The sequence below is a fragment of the Suncus etruscus genome, chromosome 11 (genome assembly GCF_024139225.1).
Source record: "Suncus etruscus isolate mSunEtr1 chromosome 11, mSunEtr1.pri.cur, whole genome shotgun sequence".
In the NCBI taxonomy this organism is placed as follows: Eukaryota; Metazoa; Chordata; class Mammalia; order Eulipotyphla; family Soricidae; genus Suncus; species Suncus etruscus.
The window spans coordinates 77,353,830-77,378,475 of NC_064858.1; the positions used below are offsets into that span (position 1 = coordinate 77,353,830).

A 24,646-nucleotide genomic window follows, 5' to 3' on the forward strand; every position below is an offset into this window, starting at 1 on the left:
CCCCAAACCAAGGAAATAGTAAATATGAGAGAATATTACAAAAATTAAAGCGCTGCTTTGTGAAATCTTAATAGCATGTGTGTATGTGTCTGTGGTAAAACAATGGCCAGCATTTCTAGACTAACTAGATTCTTGGGTAGCTAGTAAAGTACCTCTTTCCCTACTATTCCCAAAAAAAGTCTCAAGGAAGGCACTCATTGTAAACCAACTCCCAAACTAAAAAGACTGGCCAAGCTTGCTTGAGACTCAAACTGAATCTCAGACCTAAGTTAGGATCAGACCTCTCCGAGTTACTTGGACTGTTGGTTAAGTCTCAAAACTTCAGAGAAGGGCTGGAGCCACAGAGCACTTGCTTGCCTTGCATGCAGCCAACCTGGGTTGAATTTCCAGAAACCCATATGGTTTCTTATGCTCTGCTAGGAGTTATCCCTAATGCAGAGATAGGAGGAAGTCCTGAGCACAGCTGGGTGTGACTCCAAAACAAAAAACAAACCAAAAGACCTCTGAGGATCCTTGTTTCAGTTATTCCCGAGAGGCTCACTGATTTAGAATGATCACTTTCTAGAGTTGACTAGGACTAGTTCATGAAACCAACTTGGTTTCATGGGGGCTAGGGCAATAGTACAGTGGGTAGTGTGCTTGCCTTGAACACAGACAACCTGAATTTGGTCTCTGGCATTCCATAAGTCCCCTGAGCACTACCTTGAATAATTCTTGAGTGTAGAGCCAAGAGTAATCCCTTGACATTGCTGGGGATGACCTCAAAACAAAAACAAAACATAAAAAAAAGACAACTTAGTCTCCTGTTTAACTTCATCATGGAAGGACATGCAAACACATGCATTCCAGTTAATTGCATTATATAATAAATATCTTTAAGGATCTATTCTGTTCCAAGTAGCAGCTACTTGGATAATCAAGCCATGCTAAGTTCTTGCTCTAACAGAACTTACATTTTTTAGGGGAAACAAATTGCAAATCAGTAATTATATGTAAGAAATTGATAGTTCTGGACCAGAGAGACAGTACAGTGGTAGGAGATATGCCTTGCATGCGGCTGACCCGGGACAGATCTGGGTTCGATCCCTGGCATCCCATATGGTCCCCCGAACCAGTCAGGAACAATTTATGAGCGCAGAACCAGGAATAACCCCTAAGCACTGCCAGGTGTGGCCCAAAAACCAAAAAAAAAAAAAAAAGATAGTTCAGCTTACATTTTAAAATATAAGATGGGTGGGCCAGAGCAGTAACCCATCAGATAGGGCATTTGTCTTGCACATGAGCTGACCTGGGTTCAATCTCTGGCATCCATAAGGTCCCATGAGTCCACTGCTGAGTATACTCCTACCCCTCTCCCAATAAGATAGGGATGGTAGCATAGTTCAGTGACAGCTACTTTGTATATGTGAGCTGGGTTCCATCCCTAGCAACAACAGAAACAAAACAAACAACAAACAAAAAGGAAGGAGCAGCAAAAGCTAGTAGTGGGAGATAAGAAGGGATGGTTTGGGAAAACCTTGCTTAGTGACACTAGGGCAAAAATCTGATCAGTGAACGAGGAAGTCACATAGGTGTTTGGCAAAGAAAACAACTAGTACAAAAAACCCCTGGGAAAGGAACCTAGAGTCACACATTAATATAATATAGATCATCATATGTGTATGTTCCCCTATATGAATACATCTGATAGCACATTTCATTTGTCATTTCATGACAGTGTATCACACTGTAAAAACGCTGGTCTTCTTCAAGACAGGTCAGCCATCTCTGAATCTAGCCCAATGTGCAAATGTGCCCAGACAGAATCCCCTGAAGCAGGAGCTTCCTCTTTCCTACAGAAATTGAAACCCAGGGGAACTTCAAGAAAAGGAGCAGGTGCAGTAACGAGTCATATACTCCACACGATGGCTGAGACCCCCGGAGACCCTGTCAGAGTGGGTGGAGACCTCCCCCGGAGAGTTCCTTACCCCTGTCCTGCTCTAATCATGTGGACGTGCCAGGCAGCACAAAGTGTCTCCTGAGGGTGGTTCCTGCTGATGCTGGGTAAAGGTCCCCTTAATTCAGAGCCAAGGACTAATACAAAGTATTAGTATCAGAATTCCTCTGATCTCAGGCCTCAACCAGGCTATCTGGGTGGAGAAAGACTTGGGGTGGGGCACATCGTGGAAGTAGTTAGTAGGAGGGATCAGAAAACAAGCACCTGTCCTACAGATTGACTATTGACAGTTTCCCTGAACTCGCAACCCTTAGAAACAATCTCTAGTAATTTCTGCTTCTTACCCAAAATGCCCTTAGCCTGGAGCTACTCACTTTTGATGTGCTTGATGTACATTCTTCACTGTTCACAGTAGATAGCTGGGGCTAATGATTTGATGATGTTTTGGGGTTAGTCCTTCGCTTATATTAATCTTCAGAAAGTATGAAGTCTAAGACCATGTTTATGAATAATGTATTCTCAATTTAACCATATCAACTGCTCTGTGCAAAAGGTCTTGTTTTGTTTTGTTTTGTGGCCACACCTGGTGACACTCAGGTGTTACTCCTGGCTTGGGGGACCATATGGGACGCCGGGAGATAGAACTGTAGTCCGTCCTAGGTCAGCCACATACAAGGCAAACACCCTACCGTTGTGTCACCGCTCCGGCCCCAATGAAAGGTTTTTTGATAAAAAAAATGAATGCCTATAAGGATTATGCTTACAAATCATAACCTGAGGCCAGAGAAATGACTCAAAAGGTGTAGAGTAGGGCTAGAGCGATAGCACAGCAGTAGAGCGTTTGTCTTGCACAAAGCCAACCATGGACAGACCCCAGTTCAATTCCCAGCATCCCATAGGGTCCCTTGAACTCGACAAGAGTGATTTCTGAGTGTAGAGCCAGGAGTAACTCCAGCGCCGCAGGTTGTGACTCAAAAACAAAACAAAACAAAACAAAAAAAAAGCTGGAGAGCATGCTGGATACCAGATTAGATCTCTAGCATTATGTGTCACTGAGCACTGCCAGAAGCAACTCCAAGCACTTCACCAGGAGTAGCACCACCAGGTGTGGCCAAAAATAAAATTAAAGACTGTTTATTATCATTTTGGAATCCTGTTCTAAGGGGTCCCATATGACAGAGGTGCTCCTGTTTCAAAACCTGCTATGGAAAGACAGATAAGAATCATGGGTTGGGGGAAGCAAGGAAGTAAAATGGGAAGATGTGGTGGAAAGGCCTTAAAAGCAGGGCTTAGGAGTCTGTCAGAAGTGTAAACCTTTAGGGGCAGGAGAGAGAGTGCAGCGTGCAGCGGTAGGGCATTTGTCTTGCATGAAGCAGATTCATGACTGAAGGTGGTTCAAATCCCTGCATTCCCATATCCCCGAGCCTGCCAGGAGCAATTCCTGACTTCAGAGCCAGGTGTGACCCCCCCCCAAAAAAAAACAACAAACAAGTGTTACCTCCAGGATCTGGAGTAATGGAGTAGGGTGTTTGCCTTGCATGCTTCAGCACCAGAACATACATCCTTTTTCTAGCTCTGCTCTGGGATCTCAAGAAACAAACAAAACACATGCCTTCTCTACTGTATTATTTCTTTTCTTTTTTTTCTTTTTTTTGGTTTTTGGGTCATACCCGGCAGTGTTCAGGGGTTACTTCTAGCTCCACGCTCAGAAATCGCTCCTGGCAGGCTCGGGGGGCCATATGGGATGCCGGGATTCGAATCAATGGCCTTCTGCGTGAAAAGCAAATGCCTTACCTCCATGCTATCTTTCCGGCCCCACTGTATTATTTCTTGATCCCTAAATATAATTTAATAAATTCTTTAATTGAATCACTGTGAAATACAGAGTTACAAAGTTGTTCATGCTTGGGTTTTGGTCATAAGTATGTTTAGTAATCCAATAGTACAGCAGGTAGGGCATTTGCCTTGCATGTGGCCAAACTGGATTCAATCACCAAGCCCTCCATATGGTTCCCTGATCCTGCCAAAAGTGATCCCAGAACAGAGCCAGAAGTACGCCTTGAGCACCTTCAGGTGTAATCCAACAACCCCCTCCCCCCAGTCCTCCAATACAAAAAAATAAAATAAAATAAAATGCCCTGAACAGCTGCTGGGTATTTCCCAGAAACAAGTAACATGAAAAATTCTAATGGTGGTAATGAATAGAAAAAATATATACAAACAGATGACATTTATCAACTGAAGATATTATTATTTGGTATGGGTTTCCACCTTTTTTGATTGTTTTATAGCTGCCATTACAGAATTTCAGGAAAGTAGTAGCTTCACACCTCTATTTATGGACAAACTAACTGCACCTAACCAGACTGCTCAGTGCCACCAACAACCCAAATAATCAGACTTGTTCATCCACTCACCTTTCTTTCCCTTGGGTAACCATCACTTGAAAGTTTTTTAATTAAGGAGCCAGAGCGATAGCACAGCAGTAGGGCGTTTGCCTTTAATGCGGCTGACCCAGGACGGGCCTGGGTTCAATCTCTAGGGTCCCATATGGTCCCCCAATCAGGAATAATTTCTGAATGCATAGTCAGGAGTAACCCCTGATTGCCACCAGGTGTAGCCCCAAAAAACAAAACAACAAATTTTTATCATTATTTTTGTTAATCTTTATTAAAATGAAATCAAAATACAAAATTACATGATATATACAATATACAAAAACAAAAAAAGAAAGTATCCATCACACTAGCAAAGCTGAAATTTCAACTGATTATTCTATCCAAATCCAAATGTTTACATCCAAGATGTCACTGGTCACTTCTTTTTGTATCTTATTGAGTGCTGGAAACAGTTCTTGTATCATAAAGGTTAGTTAGCTGCTTTTTGGGAACTAGCTGCTGTGAGCCATTAAAAAGAAGTCTGAACCTTCATTTATTCATTCATTTTTGTTTTTTAGGTCACAACTGGCGGCGATCAGGGGTTACTCCTGGCTCTATGCTCAGAAATCGCTCCTGGCAGGATTGGGTACCTTATGGGATACCGGGGATCAAGCCTGGGTCTGTCCCAAGGCAAATGCCCTACCACTGTGCTATTGCTCTGGCCCTCCAAAGTGTTTTTAAAGAATATTCGAGTTCTTATTAAGAGATGAAGCTGGGCCTGGAGAGATAGCACAGCGGGGCGTTTGCCTTGCAAGCAGCCAATCCAGGACCAAAGGTGGCTGGTTCGAATCCCAGTGTCCCATATGGTCACCCGCGCCTACCAGGAGCTATTTCTGAGCAGAAAGCCAGGAGTAACCCCTGAGCAACACCGGCTGTGGCCCAAAAACAAAAAACAAACAAACAAAAAAAAACCAAAAAAAAAAAAAAACCAACAAACCCCCCCAAAAAAACAAACAAACAAACAAACAAAAAAAGAGATGAAGCTAGTCAGGAATTTAAAAAAACCACACAACCTAGGCACATCAGGTAATCATAGACTACTTCAACAGTTATCACCTCCATAAAATAATTGCTTTTGCTTTCTATATTCTCATACTTGCATTGTTCTTCTTGTTAATTTTTGAAGCAGGGTTAAGAATGGTCAGTTCTGGTTTACTTGGTTTAGAACTAGTTCTGTTGTATCTGAACTGTTCTTTTGCTTTACTAATATTCTAGGTATAAAACTCTCCAGTCTTTCACTAACTTTACTTCATTTAGCATCAATAGCTCAGGTACCAGTCATCTGATTCCAAATGGCAAAATTTCATTTTTTTTTAAATATGGAATGCTTCACGAATTTGCATATCATCCTTGCGCAGGGGCCGTGCTAATCTTCTCTGTATTGTTCCAATTTTAGTTTATGTGCTGCCAAAGCGAGCACAAAATTTCATCTTTTTTAATGACAGAGTTGTGTTCTGTTGAGTAAATACTCTGCAACTTATCAGGTAAGCAGCTGCCAATGGACATTTAGGTTGATCTCATGTTTTGGCTATTGTGAATAATGCAGTAAAGACATAGCAGTTTAAATGTCCTCAAACTAGCGTTTTCAAAAACTTTCACTAAACAGGAAAGACAGTTTAAATAACATAAAGATATCTATCTAATATTTAGACAATGCATTTCCACTCAATTTTTTTAATAAAACAATTCTATGCAAGGGACAGAAGTAGCAAGGTGGGTAGTAAGAAGTAGAAATAGTAAGGCAGGTAAGGTGTTTGCTTTGCATGCAGCTGACCTGGGTTTGATACCTGGCACCCGATATAATCAGTCCCCCGAGCTAGGACAGGAATGATTCCAGAGCACAGATACAGGAGTAAAGCTTAAGCATCACCAGTGTGGGGCCCCCCCAAAAAAAACCAAAAATATTAAACTATACAAATTCTCATTATCATTGAGTTAGTTACAATCAACCAGATCGATTTGGCAATCAGTCAATCCTTTCATTTTTCCAAATTATGCCTCAGATTATGAATTGCCTTCTTTTTAATTCATATTATGCAGATGCCTGATTTCTACAATATAACTTCTTCCTATTGCTTGCAAGTGTGAGGTTCCTGACCCCACAATAATTCACTGAATTTTTATTTTCCTGTTATTTGGAGTTCCTCTAACCTCTACAAGTCTACAGAGCTATCATTGACTGATGTGATTAAGACTGCATCTTTCTCAAACCTACTTTGATTTTAAACAAAAAAATCATTATTAAAAAATCAGACATCATGGATAGGACACCTAAGAACAAGTGACAACTTGCTTTCTGAGAATGTATATTGAGAAGCAAAGTATTATTCTATTTTAGGTATATAAGTATTCATTTAATAAATATTCAGTGCCAGACAGTGTGTTGAAAGTATTTTACGTTTAGTGAGCTTAGAATCCCAAAGGGAAGATAATCATTACCTATTTGACACAGCTAATTATGTTTTTAAGTACTGTGAAGGATAAATATACTTACACAGGTAGCAAGGGAACCAAAGTCTGTGGGGGTTAAAAGTTTTCCATAGGGTTGGCTGGAGAGACAGCACAGTAGTAGGGTGTTTGCCTTGCATGCTGCTGAACCAGGACAGACCTGGGTTCGATTCCCCACATCCCATATGGTCCCCTGAGCCTACCAGGAGAGAATTCTGAGTGCAGAGCAGGAGTAACCCTTGAGTGCAGCTGGGTGTGTCCCAAAAAACAAGGGAAAAAAAAAGTTTTCTATAGGGACCATAGTAATAGTGGGGTAGGTAAGGTGTTTGCCTTGCACGACTGACCCGGTTAGATCCCTGGCATCCCATATAGGCCCCTGAGGCTTCCAGGAGTTTATTCCTGAGAAGAGTTAGGAATAAATTCTGGGACTACTGGGTGTGACCCCCCCCCCCAAAGTTTCCTATAGATAGTGCTATTTATATGTATTGTAATTCACTTGACCGTTCTGTCTGGATTTAAATCCTGATTCAAATCTTAAAACTATGCCTTTCTCTTTATTTATATAAGTGCAGTTAACAACTAACCTATCTCAAAAACTCAATCTCAATCAGGATTAAATAACTTAGCAATTGTAAAAAACAATGATGACACAGAGTACCTGTTTCAGAAGTATCAACTATGTATTATCAGCTAGAAAAACAAACAGAAGTCAGGGAAATAGGGACAAAACTATGAGCAGAAGAGAGCAACATGAGTACTCAATAGTGTTGCTGGGCCTGCAATAGAATAGGTGAATGTTTCTTAGCTCAGAAATCTAAGGGGAGAAGCTATGAGATAAGGCTAGCTGTGAGAAACTGTGCAAAGTCTTACTAGTCAGCTATTTAGGCATTAAACACTTATCCCAGGAGTCAGAGGAAATGTGAAATGTCTTGCAAGCTTAGATCAGCAATTATAAAAGCTGACTCTAAAGATCTGTAAGTGGAGGGAGGCGACCACAGATGACAAAGAAATGAGTAAGGAGGCTTTGCCTTACTCCAACTGAGGCTTGATGCTGAGATGAACAAAGTCCCAGAAAAGGAAATGGCACTGTATGGTTGAAGTCAGAACCAACAACTCATTCTATGTCCAGTGGCATGAGGGAGCCTAGGTAGATATTAGACAAAAAAGTATATGGAGCAATAGCATAGTGGGTAGGATGTTTGCCTTGGTGACCGACCTGGGAATGACCCAGGTTCAATTCCCGGCATCTCATATGGTCCCCTGGGCCTGCCAGGAGTGATTTCTGAGCGCTGAGCCAGGTGTAATCCCTGAGTGCTGCTGGGTGTGGCCACGTGTGTGTGTGTGTGTGTGTGTGTGTGTGTGTGTGTGTGTGATATACACATACATACACACACACACACACACACATATATATACAGGACAAGATATATTCCTGTTTTACTATAAGAAAACTACTTCCCCCTGTCCATCCTTCCCAATACCTAAACCTGTCTTTGATTGGTTCCCCTTTTCAGCAGTGTTCTAGAAATCTGAACTTCCATTTTTTCTTTTCAGTATGGCTTTTGGGCCATACCCTTGTGCACAGGGATCTCTCCTGGTCAGCTTGGAGAAACCATAAGTGGTGCTAGGATGGAAACGGGCTCGGCCTCCAGAGCAAGGTGCCCTACCCAGGTTACCATTGTCCCGTCTTGAGCAGTGTTCCTGATGTGGTTATTGCAAGTCCTGCCCAAGCTGTAGAGTGAAAGTTTCAGTCAGTTTTATATCCTACTCATCCATCTTCTTATGATTCAGAATTCTAGGAGGGGCCATAGCGAAGACAGGCTGGGCTAAGTGTCTCAATGAAGCAATTCTGCATCCAGGAGTGAGTCCCCAGCCAGCGCCCAAATACAGCGGGGTGAAAGAAAACATCTTTGGGTAGTTTGATGCTATTTTGGAAAGGACGATCAAGAGAAAGGAAGGCGCGGGAACCTCGAGACTTGACACTCAAGGAGTCTCAAGATGCAACCCGGACCTCTCCCAAACTCAGCCTGCTGTGCTGGGACACTTACGTGGGGTCCCGAGACAAGAGACAATTCATTCATTCTCCACCAAGTCAGCTAGGAGAAAACCCACAAAGCAAAAACGCTCACTGCATGCACACCGGGCCGATCCCAAGAGGCGCCGCTAGGGGGCGAGCGGCCCTTCCATCCCCCGGGAGAGCCGGGCCCGGTACTGCCAAGTCGCCTGCAAGCGTCAGGGCTCGGAGCCCGGGCTACAGGCGGGCAGAGGGCCAGGGCAGGGAGGAACCCGAAGACCCTAGGGACCCAAGCGGGGTCACTGAGCCTCTCAAGGAGAGGACGACAGGACGTCCCGCAAGCAGCTCTCGCACCCCAACACAGCCCACACCCCGTCCCTCGGGAAGAGTCCACTTCCGGGAACCTTTCACCCGGAAGTGCTCGCCGCGCCCAATCCGAGCCCAATCTCCACGCTACGCTTTAGCGTCACTTCCGGTACAGGGTTTCGACCAATCACCTCCCTGGAAAGGCGCATGCACACAAGGCCGACCGGAGACCTTTGACCTCCCAAGGCCCGCCCCTCGCCGGGCCCCTCCTACTCTGCGAAGATGGCGCTGTCCAGGGTGTGCTGGGCTCGGGCCGCTCTATGGGGTTCGGCGCTCGCCCGTAGACCCGGTGTCACTCGCGAGCTGCAGCTCTTTCGCCCTGGCGTCGCCTGGAGAGCCCCCGGGTGAGGGCCCTGCAGAGAAAAAAAAAAGCATTGGACGCTCAGTCGTTCCCAGTGTGCAGCCGTGTTTGCATGCTCTTGGTTCTCTTTGCTTGCCTGCTGAAAAACTTTTCGGGTTCCACCTCGGGATCGTCGATTGCTAGTACGCCCAGAAACTGTACCCCGATTCTCGCTAAGTGATGGGACTTCCTGGCCCTCTCTCTCTCAACGTGCAGTTCCAATAGTCTCCAATGCATTTCTCGTGTGTCCTGAGTTCCACCTCAGTCTTCTGTGCTGCTTCTCTCTGTCTGCCTCTTTTTTGCACTCTCTTAATTCCCCAGTTTACCTTTCTGCCTGCCCTCTGGGATCTGATTTTTCTCAGCCTGGTTACTTACTGTTTTTCTGATTCCAAGATCTTGACCTCAGAAGTTTCAGACTTTCATTCTCTGAAGGTGGTATTTTTCTATTCAGAACTTTAGAGGCTCCCCCCAGATTCTAGATAGTTTCTTTGATTTTTCTTGCAGGTCTTCAAAGATTCACCTATCTTCAAAGGCAGAGGTGAAGAGTTTGATTTCTTATGTGGTGACCAAGACAAAAGCGATTAATGGGAAATACCACGCGTTTTTAAATCGCCGTTTTCCCCGCGTTTATCTCCTGTACACAATCTTCATGAAAGGTAAAATCAGAATTAAAATGGGAACCCCTTGAACTGGACCTAGGGCATTATCAGAGACTCACTCAGTTACAGAGAGATTGAAGAGATAAGTACAAGAGACTTAGTGCTTATGGGCACTCATAACCCAAAAGTTACTCAGTTGTCCTTAGCACCACCAGGTATGGCCCCAAACGACCATCATCACCACCACCACCACCACCACCACCACCACCACCACCACCACCACCACCACCACCACCACCAAAACCCAGCTATTTGCAGATATAAGAATGTGTTCTGGACTGGAGTGTGTTCTATTTCTTAAATGCTGGATTAATTTAAATTTACATATTTTGAGAAAGCTCTGGAATGGAATTATAGGAAAATTACTAGCAACATTCAGGGGTTATATAGTTATTTTTGTACTAATACATATACCTGATTGTAGTCGAAATCCGTTATTATTTACAAGGTCAGGGATAGAATCCTGCTTAGACCTGCCCTGTAAAACCAGTTGACTTGACTCAGAAGAAAAGGCAGATAAAGTTTTGTTACGAATAGGTCCTAGGTAGCATATTTTGTAATAGGACTATTTATATTTGGTTTTTGCATGTTTGGGTTCAAATCGTATCTCTTTTAGTTGCTATGCATTGGAACTGTGTCTGCTGCCCTTTTTGGAGCCACCTGCTGATTCAACTTCCAGTTTGTCACTGTTTGATTAGACCACTTAATAAATCGTTGTCCCTGGGTTTTCTTATTTGTAAACTAGGAATAATAATAGAACCTACCTATTGACCACTTTATTTAATTTTTATTTAAAAATGTTTTTCTTGGTTTTGGGGCCACACCTGGCTGCACTCAGGAGTTACTCTGTGCTCAGAAATCGCTCCTGGCAGGCCTGGGGGACCACATGGGATGCCAGAAATTGAACCCAGGTTTTTCCCGTGTTGTCTGTGTGCAAAGCAAATGCCCTATCACTGTGCAATCGCTCTGTCCCAGACTACCTTATTTTGAAGGTTAAATAAAGCAATGCATATAGTTACTTAGGGCCTAATTTCTAAGTGTTTGTAGATGTGATTATGGCTATTAATATATACTGTATGTTCATCATATTACCAATTATAATGAACTACCATGGTGTTAATTCTGTATATTGTAATTATTACTAACTTGATAGACTTAAAAATACTTTCCCCTTTTTAGCGGGGGCTGTGTGTGTGTGTGTGTGTGTGTGTGTGTGTGTGTGTGTGTGTGTGTCACACCTAGCACCGCTCAGATGTTACTCTGACTCTTCACTTGGAAATCACTCCTGGCAGGCTCAGGGGACCATATGGGATGCTGGGAATTGAACCTGGGTTCGTCCCAAGTTGACTACATGCAAGGCAAATGCCCTACCACAGTGCTATTTCTCTGGCCCATAATATACTTATCTTGAGGACTGAAGTTACAAGGTAAGGCACTTGTCTTGCATGTGGCCTACCCGAGTTTGATTCCTTCCCTCCTTTGAGCCAGCCAGGAGTAATTTCTGAGTGAAGAGCCAATGAATCACCTCTGAGCACCACAGGGTGTGGCCCCAACCAAAAATAAATAAAAATTTTAAAATGCTTATCCTTAGCTCTAGAGATAATAACAGACTATGCTTGTATGCTCCCAGGCTTATAAATAAAAATGGATGACAAATGGGTTCGAAGGCATTATTAGGCATTATGGACCATTTTAAATATACACACAAGTAAAATAATGTCCAGAAAGATAGTATAGTGGGTAAGGCACTTACTTGGTACACAGCTGACCCAGGTTTGACTCCCAGCAACCCAATAAGTAAATAAATAAAAGGAAATAGCTCAGAGGACTGAGGAGACATAACTACCACATGTAAGGACCCATTGTATATATGATTCCTGCTCCTATGGCTTCCCACATTCTGACATGTGTAGCTTTGGTAGCCCCAGCACTGCTGGAGAGGCCTTTTCCTATTAAAGTGAAAATTAAAAAGTTGGATGGGGCCAGAGAAGGTAAATAGGGCCCTTGCCTTGCATTTAACCAACCCAGGGTGATCCTTAGTTATCCTGTACTAACAGAAGTCCTGAATATAGAGCCAAGAGTAACCCTGAATACCCCTGGGTATGACCCAAAACCCTCAAAATTATGTTTTAAATTAAAAAAAAAACCGAAGTCTGGGCCAGATTGATAGTACAGTAAATAGGATGCTTATTTTGCATTCAGCCAACCTGGGCTTGATTCTTCATTCTTGAGCCTCCCCAGGAGTGATCCCTGAGCACAGACCCCAGGAGTAAGTCCTCAGCACTGCAAGTACCCATCTTCCAAAAAAGTTAGTATCAGCTTTTATTAACATCTTTCCTTTTTCTTGGTTTTTGGAGCCATTCCCAACAATGTGACTAAATTTCACTCTATTCTCAGTGTGGTGCTCAGGAGATCATGTGCTGGGGATTGAACCAATAGGAATCGTGTGCTTAGTCAATTGAGCAATCTCTGGCTAAGAGTGTTTTTTGATTAGAAAAGCAGAGGTTAATGGGCTGGAGTGGTGGCGCTAGAGGTACGGTGTCTGCCTTGCAAGCGCTAGCCTAGGATGGACCGCAGGTGTCCCAAATGGTCCCCCCAAGTTGGAGCGATTTCTGAGCACATAGCCAGGAGTAACCCCTGAGCGTCAATAGCTGTAGCCCAAAAAACAAAAAGCAAAACAAAAAAGAAAAGCAGAGGTTATTAAAAAAAAAAAAGACTTCCTAAATTTAGGGGAATTGTGTTCGTTTATTTTTATTTTGGGGCCACATCTGGCTTGCTCAGGGGTTACTCTTGGCTCTGCACTCTGAAATCACTGCTGGCAGACTGGGAAACCTGGGATTGAACCCAGGTTGGCCACCTGCAAGGCAAACACCCTACCCACTGTGCTATCACTCTAGCTCCTGTAGTATTTGCTTTAAAGGGTACATGAGGGGGCCAGAGAGATAGCACAGGGATAGGACATTTGCCTTGCATGCGGCCAACCCAGGAGGGACCCAGTTGAATTCCCAGCATCCCAAATGGTCCCCCAGTGTGCCAGGGCCAATTTCGGAGTGCAGAGCCAGGAGTAACCCCTGAGGGTGTGGCCCCAAACCAGTCAATCAATAAATAAAGTTTAAAAAAAATGAAGGGTGCATGAGGAGCCTGGGAATTGCTCTACTCGTGTTTAATGACTGATACCATGTGGTTTCCCGAGCATCAGACTAGCTCTAGAAAATGACCAGGTGGAGCTGGAGCATTACCACTGGAGTCCTACAGTGGTAGGGCGTTTACCTTGCATGTAGCCAACACAGGACAGACCAGTGAGACCCAGTATGAGACCCGGCATCCCATATGGACTCTGGAGCCGGCCAGGAGCGATTTCTGAATGCAGAGCCAGGAGTAACTCCTGAGTGCCTCTGGGTATGACCCAAAAACCAAAAACCAAAAAAAAGGAAAGAAAGAAAAGAAAATTACCAGGTATAGCACCAAAACAACAAAAATAATGATGTAGCACAATGATAAGCGTATGAGTTATATATATAAGGAGGGCCCTGTTTCAATACCCTCATCAAATAATGAAGTAACTAGAAATAAAAAGTCATGGAGAGAGGGAGCCCATTCATAGATCACAAAAGCCTATGTTGGAAAGACAGATGATGCACTAGTTGGAGAGATGAGAAGGGAGGTACTGGTTGGCCTAAGCATTACAGGTAGCCTAATGTGAAGCTTTAATTTGTGGTGGGGAGGCACAAGTGAGTGTATGTGGGGGGCGAGGGACCCACAAGTAGAGAGTTGGGGAAAGATATAAACTGGGATAACATCATACTGTGTCCTCTACTTTAATGAGGCAGGATTGCAGATGTTATGGGCTGATGCCAAAAAAGCTAGAAGAATAAAGACAAATATGTGGAAGCAAAATATAAAGTTTCATCAACTTTCATACCGGGAGATGGAGCATTTGAGACAGGTATGGGCCAGGGGCAGATATCAGAAATTTATGGTGAGGTAATTAAAGTTAACTAAACTCTCAAGTTTGTTTCCTTTTCTTCTCTGCTCATGTCTAATCTTTTGCCCTTTGCTTTGAGATCAAAGTAGTGAACTAAAAGAGTGTCAAATACATTTTTTTAACTTAAGTTCAGACTGTAGCCCTCCACAGTAGTGTCCCTCAGTCTCTGCACACTTTTTGAATAAAAGTTAGAACCCCTGTCCATCTTCTTTCTGAACATAGAAAATTCTGAGAAGATCCAGAAGGCATCAAGTGGGGTGGGGATGTAGCTCAGTGATAGAGCATTTGCCTTGCTTGTGTGAGGTGCTAGGCTTTGTTCTCACCACCAAAAAGACAGCAGTTTGAAAGTAGTATGTGGTGGTAAATAGGTGGGTAATTTTGAAACTGAATTCGACTCTGAAGCCCAGCTATATAGCTAAGGAAACATTTACTAAGGGAATTGGTAGAATGTGAGGCCTTATACTAAAACATTTCTTGGAGATTAGAAGAGAACAAATTAGGGATTCTACCCTCAGGAAATTTAACATCTAAAAGTTGATAGAAGCAATCTTACTCCCTTTCTTGATTTTAATGAAGTTTATTGTATAATAGGGAACAGTGGGAAGGAAGGATTAGCTGCTGTAAAGAGAACTAGACCTGAGCTAAAATTATTTCTGTTTTTTTTTTTTTTTTCCATTTAGTTTCGTCGAGATATCACCAAGTTCTTTTTTCTAGGTGTTATTTCTGTCCCACCCTTTGCCAACTACCTTGTCTTCGTGCTAATGTGAGTATAAACTATGTCCGTTGAATATTTAACTTTTGTAGGTTTTAGGTTTTACTTTAACATTATCTTAAAATGTTTTTGTATAGAAGCTAGGCAGAGATTGTCAAGCTTCACACTCTACTTTTTTTCATCAATCTGAGGCTTATAAAAGAGCTGCTTGGGCCTGGAGAGATAGCACAGCGGCATTTGCCTTGCAAGCAGCCGATCCAGGACCAAAAGTGGTTGGTTCGAATCCCGGTGTCCCATATGGTCCCCCGTGCCTGCCAGGAGCTATTTCTGAGCAGACAGCCAGGAGTAACCCCTGAGCATCGCCGGGTGTGGCCCAAAAACCAAAAAAAAAAAAAAAAGAGCTGCTTATTAGTACCTGCCTCACTCGGACATGTGTGCATTCTGGTGGCCCAAATATCTTCCTGTCTGGTAGATACTCTCTTATGACATGATATAAACCTAAGATATAAGAACCTTGGGCTGAGGGACAGAACAATAGCATTGTGGGTATCTTCTTGTCTGGTAGATACTCTCTTATGACATGATATAAACCTAAGATATAAGAACCTTGAGCTGAGGGACAGAACAATAGCATTGTGGGTAGGGCATTTACCTTGTATGTAGCCAACCCAGGTTCAATCCTCCACATCTGTTATGGCTGCCAAGCACCATAAGGAATGACCCCTGAGTGCAGAACCAAGAGTAACAGCTGAGCATCCCTGGATGTGGCCCAAAAACTAAAAACAAAAAAAGAACCTTGGGTTGGGGATATGACTCAGTGGTTAACTTGTGTGTTTAATGTTGGAGTAGGTCTCCCCTAGGTCATCACCAGTTATGGCCCAAACAAAAAAAGGACTCTTTTCCTTCATCCCTAAAGGGATATCCACCCCTGAGAGATAGAGCAGTTTGGGACAGATTATTTTTTTGTTTTGTTTTGGGGCTATACTCAGCAGCACCGAGGGCTTATTCCTTACTCTCTGCTCAGAAACCACTTCTGGCAGGGTCGGGGGACCATATGGGATGCTGGGAATTGAACCTGGGTCCGCTATGTGCAAGGCAAATGCCCTCCCTGCTGTGCTATTGCTCCAGTCCTTTGGGACAGATATTTTTCTTCAAGAAAAAATAAAAGACATGTCAGGGGCCGGAGCGGTGGCACAAGCAGTACGGTGTTTGCCTTGCATGGGCTAACCAAGGACGGACCACGGTTTGGTCCATTGGCATCCCATATGGTTCCCCAAGCCAGGAGCGATTTCTGAGCACATAGCCAGGAGTAACCACTGAACGTCACTGGGTGTGGCCCCAAAACCAAAAAAATAAAAGAACATTTTAGATTGAAAAGTGGTTCAAAGGGCTGGAGCACCCAGGTTCAGTCCTCAGTGCTGAGCATCATTAGGAATACTTCCCCACAAGTGTCTTTTATGTTCAAATAACCTAAGTCTTTATTTTTTATATGTCATATTTTTACTTATTTGCTATTGGTTTGGGTCATACCCAGTGGTGCTCAGGAGAACATATGGGATACAGGTGATCAAAGTAGCCTCATGCAAAGCTAGTGCCCTACCAACTGTATTATCACTCTGGCCCCTTATTACTGTATGTGAAAAAGGGAAAGGGAGAAGAGGAAGCAAGGAGGAGGAGGAGGAGAGGAAGAGAGGAGGAGATGGATGTGATGTGATGTTTTGGGACCATATCCAGTAGTAATAGTATGCAGTGCTGAAGAAGTATCGCAGATTGGCTGTATACAAGGCAAACACCTTATCTGCTATACTGTCTCAAAGATGATACTTTTAGGGGCTGGATAGATGATACAGCAGGTAGCCACCCTTGCAATATGGCTGACCCTAGTTCAGTCCTGGGAACCTCATATAATTATCTAAGCCCCACCAGTAGTAATCCCTGAGCACAGAGCCAGGACTATGCCCTGAGTATTATCAAGTGTTGCAAAAAGAAAATTATAAATAAAAAAATAAATGATACCTTTGGCCTGAGCAATAGTACAGAGAGTTCAGCATTTGCCTTACATGCAGGTGTCCCAGGTTGATCCCTAGCATCTCATATGGTCCCTGAGCCCACCATGAGTGATTCCTGAGCTCAGTTGGGAATAACCCCTGAACACCACTGGGTGTGGCCCAGATAAAAAGAAAGAGGGGAAAAAAAGAGAAAAGGGCCGGAGAGATAGCTTAGCAGTAGGGCATTTGCTTTACATGCAGCCAATTCAGGATGAGTGGTGGTTTGAATCCCAGCATCCCATATGGTCCCCCACCCTGCCAGGGGCAATTTCTGAGCACAGAGCCAGGAGTAACCCCTGAGCGCTGCCTAATGAGGCCCAAAAACCAAAAAAAAAAAAAAAAGAAAGAAAGAAAGAAAAAGAGTATACCTGTAATCTGTGACACTGCATGTTGTTAATCAATGCTTGATAAACAACCTTACAATGTAATAGTTTAGCATTACTTCTTGATAGAGTAGGTCCAGATTTGGACATGACTTGGTTGTTGATTTTTCTTTACCATTTGGATCAGCTAGAGTTCCTGATACTGAACTGGTGAATAGTCTGGACAGGCTAGGTCAGTTTTAGGTCTGGGGCTTTAGCATCTGTGCCTAGAAGACTGGAACTCTCTCTCCCAGAGCCAATCTAGTAGCCTCCTTTATAGAGGGGCAGCAGAATAGAGAAACTTCTTTCAGCTCTGGTTTCAGAGTTATTGTTCCTGAAAATAAGAATAGGCCTTGGGGCTGGAGAGATAGCACAGCAGTGTTTGCCTGACCCAGGACCTAAGATGGTTGGTTGGAGTCCCGGAGTCCCATATGGTCCCCCTGCTTGCCAGGGGCTATTTCTGAGCAGATAGCCAGGAGTAACCCCTGAGCACCACCAGGGTGTGCCCCCCCCCCAAAAAAAAAAGGCCTGTAGAGGCCCTGGGACACCTCAGTGGTAGAGCCCTGTCTTATGAAGCTATCAGTTCTAGACAAGGTTCAAATCCCAACACCAACCCTATTGCCAAGTACATCCTAGTACATCCACCTTTGGGATCCTGGGCACTGCAGCAGAAGTGTGTGATATCTAGTACATCACAGCCAGGTGCACAGAATACCTCAGCTTAAGTATGCAACTACCAGCCAGCCCCAGACTATGGATAGACCCCTCTACCAAGATTGTGACCAGGACATCATGCAAGAAGTGGGGGGTGGGAGAAATCATATACTTTACATTTATAACAGCTTCAGTGGTCACAAAGGCTCACTTCTGCCCTGTCCTGATGGTAATGTAGGTCCCCCAGATTTTTTAAAGGGGTTAAACTTTTCTCCTCTGTAAGAGGACTGACAGAGAATTTTTAGACATGTTTTATGTCATGCATGTAGATGAATGAATTAAAAACACATTTGTTGGGCGGGAGAGATAGCATAATGGTAGGGTATTCTCCTTGCCAGCAGCCAACCCAGGACCAACGGTGGTTCAAATCCTGGCATCATATGGTCTCAGGAGCTTGCTTGCCAGGAGCAATTTCTGAGCAGAGAGCCAGGAGTAACCCCTGAGTGCCGCTGGGTGTGTCCCAAAAACCAAAAAAAAAAAAAAGAAAACCCAAAAAACAAAAACACATTTGCTGTTCCATTTTCTATGTACATAGGCCTGTGCTATAACCTTAACTTGTCAGTATCACATCTATTGTAGTGCTCGGCAGCTCCAACCAAGTGTTTTCTTCATACTTAATCTCAAAGGAGTTATGTGCTCAGATTGCCTCCATTACTACATCCTCTCATGTAACTTCAGTGATGTGGCATGAAGTTAATACTGCAGTGTGAGATTGACCCTGGTCTGAAACTCATTATGAAAAGGGAAGGAGTGGGGACTGGATCTACTTCACATCTCCTTCATATTCATGTCTGACAGTGCATTCTTAGCACAACTCACATCGAAAGATGCTTATTCAAATGACTTTTTGATTTCTTTACTCTCAGGTACCTGTTTCCCAGGCAACTACTGGTCCAACATTTCTGGACCCCAGAGCAAAAAGTTGATTTCTTAGATGTCTACCATGGTCTCCGGAAGCAGTCCCACCCAGACGTCCTTCATTATTTAGAAAAGGGCATCCCTCTCATTCCTGATGCAGGACTCCAGAAGCATATGACAGAGCTTTGCACCAAGGTATCCTCCCTTCTGCCAATCAAAATATTGTTAAATCCCTTTTGCACTGAAACCAACAACAAGGCCTCTTCCAAGACCCACCAGTTTCTTATCTCTCCCCAGATAAAGCGAGGCACCCACCCAGAAATCCATGAGATCCTGGCTTTGCGAGAATGTTTCTCTAACCCTCCTCTGGGCCTGGACCAGCTCCAGGCTTTCCAGATGGTGAGCACTTCTAGGTCTTTCCTCTTTCACAGACTTACTTAGCTTTGGGTCTTTGCTCCAGATAATACGGTGTTAACTTTGTCCTCCATTGTCACAGAAAGCCTTGAGTCGAGCCATGCTTCTCACACCTTACCTGCCTTCTGTCTTGTTGAGATACCGTTTAAGGACTCATACCACTGTGATTCACCAATTGGACAAGGCTTTGACGAAGCTGGGGATTGGCCAACTGACAGCTCAGGAGGTAAAATCGGTAAGAGCCTGATTGTAGGGGCTGGACCGATAGCACAGCAATGGGGCATTTGCGTGGCTGACCTGGGATGGATGTGGGCTTAATCCTTAGCTAAGTCTACCAGGAGTGATTTCTGAGAGCAGAGCTAGGAGTAATCCCTGAGCACTGCTGGGTGTGTCCCCAAAAGCCAAAAAACCAACAAAAAGAGCCTGATTGCAACCTTAGTGGGATTTTGAGCTCACAGGAACTGGGATTTGCAGAGTACTCCTGGTTTTACCTGTTACTATACAACATGCAACCTCTCTATTCTCTCATAATTCGTGTGTTTTTCTCAGCAAACATAACTTTTAGGAAGGAACTCTCATGATTATATTTCCTATTACTGGGCCTTTCGAAATTTAAGAATATTGAATGTTAATTCTGCTATTTAGGTTCTTTCTTGTATATATAATGTTCAGCTACCATTGATGTTTCTCTTAAGGGTGATGTTATAACTTAATTTAAAGGATATTTTGGGTTAGTTATAGATTTACACTTAGAATACTCATTTTGTGACTATTTCTCTTCTGGGTGATAATAGGCTTGTTATCTTCGTGGCCTAAATTCTAACCATATTGCTGAAGAGAGGTGTCGAACTTGGCTGGGAGAGTGGCTACGCATCTCCTGTAGCCTAAAAGGTAAGACAAACCATATGATTATGCCACTAAGGTGCAACTCATTTTGCACAGTATTCTTAGATTATTTTGAGTTGTTACAGTGGTGAGCAGATGATGGAGTAAACTGTAAAGCAACAAGGAGGGGTAGGACTGGAGAGATAGTATAGTAGGTAAGGCCTTTGCTTTGCACATGGCCAAACTTGGTTTGCTCCCCAACACCACATATACCTCATGAGCACTACTAGGGGTCATGCCTGTGCAGACTCTGGAATAGCTCTGAGTATCTCCAGGTATTGCCCCAAATTTCAGCTCCTGAGGGTCCCCTCCCCTAACCCAACAAAATATAAAGGAAATAGTGGTTGTGATGCAGGAAATCCAGTACCTGCTAGTAGGAAGCAGCCTCTTTACCTGGGCATTTTGATACTGATCTATGAGTGGCCCTGACTATGAGTAGCAGTTTAGATACATCCCTGACCTCTGTGCACTGATATATTGCCAGCAATATACCCTCATACCAGTTCAGTTCTCACCACCAAAAATGTTTCTAGATAGTCCCACAGTCAAGGGGCAGAGTGCTGAATAGTTTATTACAATTGAGCACAATTTATTACAATTGAGGATATTCAAATTCAAATATAAAAGATAGAACTGAGCCCATAAAAAGTAGGTAAACTCATTTTGTTGTTGTTTTAGACTACACCCAGTAGTGCTTGGGGTAACTCTTAGCTCTATGCTCAGGGATCACTCCTTGCAGAGTTCAGGACACCAAATGTGTTGTTGTGGCTTGAACCCTGGCAGTCATGTTCTTACCTGCTGTACTATCTTTGGCCCCTTTTCTCTTCTTTGGAACTTTATGTAGCCATTGGTGTTTTCTTTTCTTTTTTTTTTTTTTTTTTTTTTTGGTTTTGGTTTTGGTTTTTGGGTCACACCCGGCAGCGCTCAGGGGTTACTCCTGGCTCTACGCTCAGAAATCGCTCCTGGCAGGCTCGGGGGACTGTATGGGATGCTGGGATTCGAACCAACTGTCCTTCTGTATGCAAGGCATATGCACTACCTCCATGCTATCTTCCCACCCCCCCCACCCCCATTGGTGTTTTCTAAGCCTGTGAATGTCAGGGCAGGCTTGCTGCTCCTTGGACTTAGAAATGCCCACAGAGCACCTAATTCTGTAAGAAAAATACCAAAGGTAACAGTGGTGTTTATTAATGTTACCATCTCTAAATTTTCTACTGCTGTTACATGAGAATCAGTAACGAGAATGTTGGGGTTGGATAGATAGTAAGTACAGTACGTAGGGTGCTTGCCTTACACGCAGCTCAGGTTTGATCCTAGGCTTGCCATATGGTCCCTGAGCACAGAACTAAGAGCATAGCTGGATGTGACCTACCTCCATGCCCCCCAAAGAACAGTCCCCACAGACACAGACACCTCAAAAAACAAAAAAAACAAACAGGAATGTTAGGGCTGGAGAGTTAGTACAGTAGGAAATGTGTGTGCCATGACCAATCTGGATTTTATTCCTGATACCACATACCACTGCCAGGAGTAGCTGAAAGCCAGAAGAAAATGGATCTGCTGGAAGGACAGGAATTATACATGTAGGGATGGGCCCTAAGCAGGAGACACAGGACAAGATAGCTGATAGCCTCCTGAAGACATATATCCCTTCCTTTTGACTTCACCTCTTATATCAAGCCCTGTTCACCATGCGGCGTGAGGCAGGGCTCCCTTGGCCAACCCCTTAACATTGACTGTTTTTGCAGAAGCTGAGCTGTCCCTCTTGCTGCACAACCTGGTCCTGCTGTCCACCAACTACACGGGAACAAGGTTCTGAGCAACCAGAGGATGGAGGCATTGTCCAGAGAGCAGCAGCACAAGCCAGATAGCACCTACCATGAAGATTCTGTGTCCTGTCAGGTGTGCAGGAGGCAGAATGGCCCACCTTGGGCTGCTTCCAGTGGAGGCAGGAACTGAAACAGAAGCCTCTTTCCTGGGCTTTTGAATGGATGTTTGGGGTCAGTTCCCAGGAAGGGAATCCTTATGTGGTTAGGGCACACCACTGCCATTCTTTATAACCATGCTTGTTAAAGAAGATGATGGAACAGCTTTTCCACCCACACATGGACTTTAGGGATCCCCACATCCTTTCTGATATGACCAAATTTAGGAATATTTGTCTTCTTCACTGTACTACCATTTCTTTTTCCAGTCTTATGAACTTTAGTGTTTTTTGTGCGAACTTAAATGTTCTAATATATAAAGGGAAATCCATGAACTTCTTGGATTTCTTCCCACTATTTATAGCCTTAACTGTTCCCCTATCCCATCTTAATTTGGGGGCTGTGGTGCAGTCCATATAGATATTACACTGTTGCACTGTGTTGCAGCAGTCCACTGTATCTGACTGTGGCCACTTCCACTGAGCCATGGATTTAAACCTATCAGTTATTATTACTAATTATTGCCAGCCTGGGAGACCAGGACAGGTCTGCTTCCAGATAGTAAGTTGGTTTTATGTATGTGTATGTTTATACCCCGACCTTACAGTAACTTATTTTAAATGCATGCAGCACTGTTTTTAAACCCAAGTAAAAACTGCTCAAAGCATTTGCTGGAAATTACTTGTGGAGACTAATTATTTTGCTAAAGATCCTATCACAAGACTAACATACTCTTAACTAATGGGGAGACATTTGGTTGAAATAAAATGAGGCATACAGGTTGTGACTATAGAGGGAAATGTTCAGTGGGTCAAGAACTGTTTAACCTAAGAGGTACAGATGGCGTATGCACAAGTCAAACTCTTGATGATCCAAAAATAATGTTCTATTTTTACAACATATAGTGTTTCTATTGTTAATATTAGTTCTTACTGACCTAGTTTTTTTCACAATGCTGGAGAAGCATCTTTTCTCTGACAAGTAGCTGAATTGTGGCCTACCAAGATAAAGAATACACCATTCCTTTGAATATTTCTTTAATATTACATTTAAATATTCTCTTTAAATACAGTATTCTCACAATGTAAAGGACCTAAAAGGGGGAAAATAAAATTGTTTTCAGAGAACCTGACAAGCTTTGGATTCACACTGAGAACACTACCTGTATACAGTATGTGAAAGGAATTTAAGTCATTTTTTTATATAGGCCTCAACTTGAGTCGGACTGAAGCTACTTGCTTCTGTAATAGAAGACTTGGCTTTCCTCGCAACCACTGACTATACTTCTGTCCACCTCAGGTAGCACCAAAAATGAGATAGACTAGGTTGTAGAAAAGGCCTTTGACAAGACAGTTCTGCTAAATGTTAATATTTAGCATTTTAAAGCTTGGGATCCATGTTAGAATCGAAGTTAATGAAGTGATGGACTTCGGTTATGGAACTACTTGAGAGAAGTGAAGTATCTTGGTGGGTGACAATGAATTTAATTAGATTCAAACTTTTGGTCTGATCCCAAAGGCTAAAATTAAAGTGTGTCATTGACCAGCTAGAACCCACATTTGATTAAAAGTTGGAGCCTTCCTAAGGAGGGAATGTATAAAGCTAACTCTCCCCTCAATAAAAATTTTCAGAAGATGATTTTCTCTAGTCAGATTCCCAACTAAGCTTCGCTTTCTGAGGTTTGTGAGGCTAACATTTGGGAGATTATAATTTATACTTAAGAACTGCCTCTCCCCCAAAATAGGAATGAATGAGAGGCAGAATGGTTAAATAGATGTATATCGGTTAAGTACAAGGCCTCTCAGGCTCAGTTTAGACATTTTGGAGGTGGAAGGCAATTGCAACATATATGAAGATTGCTTTAAGACACTGGAACCTTAGTATTCCATTAAAAAAAAGGCTTTGTGAGCAAACTAGGAAGTCACCTCCCCTAGTTTATCAACTGTTTTCCTTCTTGTTTCTTTATTAATAAACCACACCATAGTGAGGCATTGTGGAAAGAATGCTGTAGGGTAGGTTACCATTTGCTTAAAAAAATTTTCAGTAATACAAAAGTAGCAGGGCCTGGCACCTAAGCTGGATATACGAAAAATAACTATTCCCTGTGATAGAGATAAGAGGTAAGAACTGAATTGAAGCCCCACTGTGTGAATCTCATTAGGTATAGTCAGAAGTTGGAATTATTTATAACTTGGGAGACATGTAGCATTTAAGAATTAGTTTGTCTTCCCTTTTTTATGTATCATCAAGATGGTCCAATAAACATCTGAAAATCTTAGGGGGTGAACTGGAATAGTATTAGAACTCTCTACCCTTGCATAGCCAAGGACCATGAAGGTATATACAAAAACAAACAAAACCCAGTTGGTGACAAACTAGTTACCACAGTCTACATTCCATTAAAGCTCAAATCTCCCAAAGAAGGGGAAAAAGCAAACATGGCACAAATCAAGTCATCTTTCTGACAACAGCTGCTCCTGCTGCTCCCTAGGGATGTGTAAGCCCTGGCTTTACAGTTGGGAGTGAGGGTGGGATACGGGTT

The 24,646-nt window shown here is 43.2% G+C and overlaps 2 protein-coding genes and 1 non-coding gene across 7 annotated transcripts in view; 2 read left to right on the top strand and 1 right to left on the bottom strand.

Moving 5' to 3' along the window:
- Nucleotides 1-22,771, top strand: part of LETMD1 (LETM1 domain containing 1) — a 72,621-nt gene extending 49,850 nt beyond the window's left edge. The window contains exons 2-10 of one of the 5 annotated variants that reach the window (XM_049783522.1): nucleotides 9,487-9,546; nucleotides 10,047-10,198; nucleotides 14,032-14,147; nucleotides 14,867-14,949; nucleotides 18,889-19,075; nucleotides 19,178-19,279; nucleotides 19,377-19,529; nucleotides 20,089-20,185; nucleotides 21,928-22,771. In XM_049783522.1, coding sequence (XP_049639479.1) covers nucleotides 10,192-10,198; nucleotides 14,032-14,147; nucleotides 14,867-14,949; nucleotides 18,889-19,075; nucleotides 19,178-19,279; nucleotides 19,377-19,529; nucleotides 20,089-20,185; nucleotides 21,928-21,998 — 816 coding nt within the window. In that variant the 5' untranslated portion in view covers nucleotides 9,487-9,546; nucleotides 10,047-10,191 and the 3' untranslated portion in view covers nucleotides 21,999-22,771. Of the gene's footprint in view, nucleotides 1-9,424; nucleotides 9,547-10,046; nucleotides 10,199-14,031; nucleotides 14,148-14,866; nucleotides 14,950-18,888; nucleotides 19,076-19,177; nucleotides 19,280-19,376; nucleotides 19,530-20,088; nucleotides 20,186-21,927 lie in introns of those variants that run through there. The other 4 variants (XM_049783519.1, XM_049783520.1, XM_049783523.1 and 1 more) reach the window with 4 other exon arrangements.
- The window catches only part of SLC4A8 (solute carrier family 4 member 8), an 829,308-nt gene that overhangs the window by 282,199 nt on the left and 522,463 nt on the right, over nucleotides 1-24,646 (top strand). The gene's annotated exons all lie outside the window — the stretch shown is intronic.
- LOC126023512 (U6 spliceosomal RNA) lies at nucleotides 5,688-5,794 on the bottom strand. The gene has a single exon (XR_007500629.1). It is a non-coding gene; the product is annotated as a U6 spliceosomal RNA (small nuclear RNA).